This window comes from Microcebus murinus, chromosome 11 (genome assembly GCF_040939455.1).
Source record: "Microcebus murinus isolate Inina chromosome 11, M.murinus_Inina_mat1.0, whole genome shotgun sequence".
Lineage (NCBI taxonomy): Eukaryota > Metazoa > Chordata > Mammalia > Primates > Cheirogaleidae > Microcebus > Microcebus murinus.
Window position 1 is genome coordinate 25,839,361 of NC_134114.1, and position 5,580 is coordinate 25,844,940.

A 5,580-nucleotide genomic window follows, 5' to 3' on the forward strand; every position below is an offset into this window, starting at 1 on the left:
TTAGCTGAGTGAGGCGGTGCACATTCCTGAGTAGTCCTAACTACTCAGGAGGTTAAGGCAGGAGGATCCCTTGAGCCCAGGAGTTCCGGGCTACAGTGAGCTATGATGGCACCACTGCACTCCAGCCTGGGTGACAGAGTGAGACCCCATCTTTAAAAATAAATAAATAAATAAACAATGATAAGAGTGAGTATTCCAGAGAAGATCAAAGTAGAGGACTTTCATTATAGCCTGTCTTTCAGCCTACCTGGCAAAGAGCAAGTAGCCAATGAGTGTAAGATGAATTGAATCAAGTTCCCACAATAGTCTTCATAATGTGTGAGTACGTACATGTGTTTTTGGAGCAGATCGAGTAGATATGTCCCTGGGTAAGACTGAAACATCAAAACTGTGTATGTGTTGGGTGGAGGCCATTAGGATGAACGTACCAAAAATTTAACAGCAGAAGGATTTTAGGATATGCCATAGGTTTTTTTGGTTTTTGTTGTTATTGTTTTGTTTTTCAATAGCTCCTTGAAATATTAAGAGAAGGAGGGAGGGGGGGAGAGAGAGAGAGAGAGAGAGAGAGAGAGAGAGAGAGAGAGAGAGAGAGAGAGAAGAGAGAAATTTCATGGAGATAAAAACTAGTATAAAAGAGTGTAAAGGTGAGGCAAATAAAACAAACATAAGAGGTGTCCACAGAAGTAACCTGTGGTTTAGGAGGAATAATCAGGGCAGGGTTGATCTTCAGACAAGAACTGATCTAAGGAAAGTCAAGTTTAGTTTGGTTTTAACTAAAGCCTTGGCGCCCTCTAGCGGGACGACAGAGTAGTGTCTATAGCGGAGTGTGTTCTCTTCGGAACTGTGTTCTCGCTTTGGAATCAAAATTGTTTGTTTCCCTTTATATGTTTTAGATACCATGTTCCTTTTTATACTAAGTGTTTTTAATCTCCTCTTATTGAAGATCACATCCTCTTTATCTCTTAAGTGAAACCAGGAACTCTGCATTACCCCAGGGCTGAGGACAGTTGTGCTTAAGATACTTTTGTTTCAGTTTAGTCCCAGACTGTGAAAACATTTCAAATTTCTTAAGTAAATCCTTAAAAAATCTAAGTTACACTAGAGAAGTTGGCCTGGTATTTAAATGAACTGCAACTTGAGAAATAATTCTAGGGGTTTCCACTCATTCCCTCAGAGAAGATTCCTTAGAATTTACTTCCATTGCTCTGAGAAATATCTGATACAGAGTTCTGATTATAACAGTAGTGGAAATAGGGGGCTGATGGTCCCAAATCAGCCTTATGGTATCCTCTGCTCCATCTGCATCTAGGTAAAGAGAGGGAGGGGTGTATGTGATCAAACGATTTGTTGAAGTGCTTTGGGCCGATGGCTAGACAGGTGGCATTTAATGTCTGCGAAGTCTGCTCGCCAATTATACTCTCTGTTTAGCTCCACTTCTCAGAATACACCAACTGGGGGCAACAGTCGAACCCAGAGTTCTGTTATATAAAGATCCTTTGAAAATCCTGACAATCACAGACACCACCTAAGTGACCAGCTAATTAAAGAAGGAAACGCGGAGCTTGCCTTTGTGTACTCCATAAGCACCCATCGTCAGATTTAAGAATGAAAAGAGGCCACTATCATTGCTTTTAAAAAAGGAAAGGGGGCAGGAGACCGCACAATTTTAGAAATATCCTTGACCAAGTGGAATAATTTCAATGACGAAGTGGGACTGAAGAATAAAGAAAAAAAAACGAAAAACTTCTAATCGTGGTGCTTGGGAATAAGAAAGGAAGAGGAAACGCAAGTCAAAGCAGACTTTCTCCCACAGCAAAGGAAAACAACGGATTACGACCATTTCCTACTGGGACTTTGGAGAGGAAAGGGGGCTTGTTGGCCAGTGGGCTTTGCCTGCGGTCCCGCTGCCCCTCCTCCCCGGCGGGGGCGCGGCTGGTTCAGCACCTCGGAAAGCGCCCCCTCTCCGCGCGGGGCGACGCATGCTCCGTGCGGCCGCCGCCTCGGCAGTGCGGGTGCCAATGGCATTCCCGTGAGCGCGCAGGCTACCCACTCGGAGTGGACACCAGCTGAGAGACCGAGACACGCGCGCACCTCCAGGCAGCAGAGCGAGATGGGCAAGATCTACGCGCTCTTTCTCTCAAAGGACGGAAACCTCATCCAAGCAGCAACGGAGGAAGCCGACAAAGGTATTTGCAAGAGGAGCGGCCCCACGCGCTCTTGAGCAGCCGGGTGAGTTATGCGCCAGTGCCCAAGTGACAGCGGGAAAGAGAGGCGGGAGGGGAGTCTGAGTTGTAGAGTGGGAACCTGGAGACTCCGAACTTGGCCCGAGAGCCCTTATACGCCAACTTCTCTCCTGAGAAGCTGCACTCCTCAACTCCGCTCCAAAACAGAGGCTGAGCTCTACTCCTGCGCCCGGGGCGGTGCTGTGCGCCCGGACCGCTCACTTTGAAAGCTCCCGCGCACGCCCGGCGCGCTCACCTGGGGACAACACCCGGCGAACCGTGTTCCCTTACGTCTTGTTCCCCAGAAGCACCTGCGCATTCAAGTGGCTGCTGCAGCCGCGGTAACCACCATGAATAAGGCCACTGGAGGGGACAAGCTCCCAGAACTCTTCAATGTGATCCCGGACCTTCTGGAAGTGTCCAACACGAGTGGCAACGCGTCGCTGCAGCTTCAGGACTTATGGTGGGAGCTGGGGCTGGAGTTGCCGGACGGCGCGGCGCCGGGGCACACCCCAGGCGGCAGCGGCGGGGCAGCCAGCGCTGACACCGAGGCCTGGGTGCGGATCCTCATCAGCGTAGTGTACTGGGTGGTTTGCGCTCTGGGCTTGGCCGGCAACCTGCTGGTGCTCTATCTGATGAAGAGCAAGCAGGGCTGGCGCAAGTCCTCCATCAACCTCTTCGTCACCAACCTGGCGCTGACGGACTTTCAGTTCGTGCTCACCCTGCCCTTCTGGGCAGTGGAGAACGCGCTTGACTTCAAATGGCCCTTTGGCAAGGCCATGTGTAAGATCGTGTCCATCGTGACGTCCATGAACATGTACGCCAGCGTCTTCTTCCTCACTGCTATGAGTGTGGCGCGCTACCACTCGGTGGCCTCGGCTCTTAAGAGCCACTGGACCCAAGGACACGGCCGGGGGGAATGCTGCTGCCATAGGCTGCGGGACAGCTGCTGCTTCTCCGCCAAGGCGCTGTGCGTGTTGATCTGGGCTTCGGCCACGCTGGCCTCGCTGCCCAATGCCATTTTCTCCACCACGGTCAAGGTGATGGGCGAGGAGCTGTGCCTGGTGCGCTTCCCGGACAAGTTGCTGGGCCACGACAGGCAGTTCTGGCTGGGCCTCTACCACTCGCAGAAAGTGCTGCTAGGCTTCGTGCTGCCGCTGGGCATCATTAGCCTGTGCTACCTGCTTTTGGTGCGCTTCATCTCCGACCGCCGCGTGGTGGGGACCGAAGGAGGGGCCGCTGCAGCCGGGGGAGGCCTGGCCGGAGCCAGCGCCCGCAGACGGTCCAAGGTCACTAAATCAGTGACCATCGTGGTCCTATCCTTCTTCCTGTGTTGGCTGCCCAACCAGGCGCTCACCACCTGGAGCATCCTCATCAAGTTCAACGCAGTGCCCTTCAGCCAGGAGTATTTCCTGTGCCAGGTGTACGCGTTCCCCATGAGCGTGTGCCTGGCGCACTCCAACAGCTGCCTCAACCCCATCCTCTACTGCCTCGTGCGCCGCGAGTTCCGCAAGGCGCTCAAGAGCCTGCTGTGGCGCATCGCGTCCCCTTCGCTCACCAGCATGCGTCCCTTCACCGCCACTACCAAGCCAGAGCCCGAGGATCTGGGGCTGCAGGCGCTGGCGCCGCTCCACGCCACCGCCGAGCCAGACCTGCTCTACTACCCGCCTGGAGTGGTGGTCTACAGTGGGGGCCGCTACGACCTGTTGCCCAGCAGCTCTGCGTACTGACGCGGGCCGAGGCCGAGGGCGCGCTGTCGGGGCAAGGTGGCCTTCCCCTGGCGGGGAAAGAGGCGAACGGACTAGGGGACGCTGCCCCCTCCTACCCCCAAGCAAAAAGTAGGTGGGACGAGGATGGGGAGAAACATGGAGAAGCAGCCTGTGCACAGGCCGGAGGACCTTCCCCGGAGAGGGAGTGCTGCGAAATCAGGTGAAGAGAGAAAGGGGTCAAAGGGGCGGAGATCAGCCCCACAGGGCCGGGCCACCAGCCTTCGCTCCCCACCCCCAGCCTCTCCTTCCTCTCCTTCCTCCCCCACGGTGTGGGGGCACGCGAAGGGGAAGAGAATCATCGGGAACTAGAGAGATTAGGGCACAAGGGAGTGGAATGTAGCCAAAGGATGTGTAGACAATTGAGGGCATTTGTTCCAGCGACTTCTATGAAGCGTTTGAAAGGGCGCTCGAGGTGCATCCAGCCAGGGAGCCGCCCACACAACCTTTCCTTTGCGCGTGGCGGGTGCGCTGCACCAGCGCCAGGGTCTGACTTGCCGCGTGGCTGCTTCGGGGGCCTAGAGCTTGGAGGCAAGAAACCTTTTCGGTGTTGGAAGATAGGAGTGACCATCTTGGTCGTCCCCTGGGAGAAACGGTGAAGGAGAGGCACCTCCCATGGAGCCACCGCATCTTTTATCAATTCGGACTGGGTGAGCGGGAACTGGCTGAGCCGGACCAAGACTCTGCACGGCCTCTCTGGGCTCAGAAGTCAGCCGGGGGAAATACCAGTCACCAGCGTGGGAGAGCGATTCTCGGGACAGTGGCGTTGCTGAGGGAGGGAGCGGGTGCGGTGTGCTTAGAGGGGCTGAAAAGAGAAACCACTTCAGGCTGCTGCCCCTAAAGGGGAAAGGGGGCTCACGTGCTCACTGGGTAACAGAGCTGGAAGCCTGGGGGCTCCAGTTCTCCTGAGAGCGCCTGCGGTCCTGGAGGTACTGCGTGCTCTAGTCTGCGCGCTGCAGGTGAGCTGGGCCCAGGAGCATCTTGAAAGCCCCACTGGGAGGAGGGGCATTTTTGCAGCTCCTCCTCCCTTTCCCCTTTGCTAATCGAAATCCCCCCTTTTTAGGCTCTGGACCAGGAAGTAGGGGAATGACTCCATTACTTTGGGGGGAGGGGGGGTTCGGGGAGTAGGCTTAGATAGAAGAGCCAGAAATGCTACAAGGGGTTCCTGGAAATCAAATTCCTAGAAGCTGGAGTCTGATTTTTCAAGAGGAGGGGTGGAGTGGGAAAGAGAATAGAAAACTCAAGTAAAATCTGTCCTAGTGGGAAGAGTACTGGAGACGCTGTTCTGAGGGTATCACCAGAACTTCAGGTGTGGGGTCTTAATTGCTCATATTATTGACAAGAGAAGGTAGGAGATAAGAATTCTCGTTTGACACTGCCTTCACAAGGTTCATTTATTCTAAAGAGTGCTTTGCACATTGAGCAAGCATGATGAATTCTTCCCTAACCTCCAGTCTATGGGCTGTCTCTAAAGAGAGATTCATATTTCTCATGACTACTCTGGTTTGGTTGCAACAGTTTAAGATGTTAAAACCCTCACAAAAAAAATAAATAAATAAAAATAAAAAATAAAAAAAAAAACCCTCACAAAG

General features: G+C 53.5%; 1 protein-coding gene across 1 annotated transcript; it reads left to right on the forward strand.

Moving 5' to 3' along the window:
* Positions 1 to 1,979: 1,979 nt before the first annotated feature.
* On the forward strand, positions 1,980 to 4,417 carry RXFP3 (relaxin family peptide receptor 3). Its single transcript, XM_076007897.1, has 3 exons — positions 1,980 to 2,029; positions 2,166 to 2,229; positions 2,453 to 4,417. The coding sequence occupies exons 1-3, from the start codon at positions 1,980 to 1,982 to the stop codon at positions 3,950 to 3,952; spliced, it is 1,614 nt and encodes a 537-aa protein (XP_075864012.1). The 3' UTR covers positions 3,953 to 4,417.
* The last annotated feature ends 1,163 nt before the right edge of the window (positions 4,418 to 5,580 follow it).

Coding starts and splice junctions, on each gene's coding strand:
- RXFP3 (XM_076007897.1), top strand. CDS start 1,980: ATGCTCCGTGCGGCCGCCGCCTCGGCAGTGCGGGTGCCAATGGCATTC. Junction 2,030..2,165: donor CGGGTGCCAATGGCATTCCC/GTGAGCGCGCAG, acceptor TCATCCAAGCAG/CAACGGAGGAAGCCGACAAA. Junction 2,230..2,452: donor ACGCGCTCTTGAGCAGCCGG/GTGAGTTATGCG, acceptor TCACTTTGAAAG/CTCCCGCGCACGCCCGGCGC.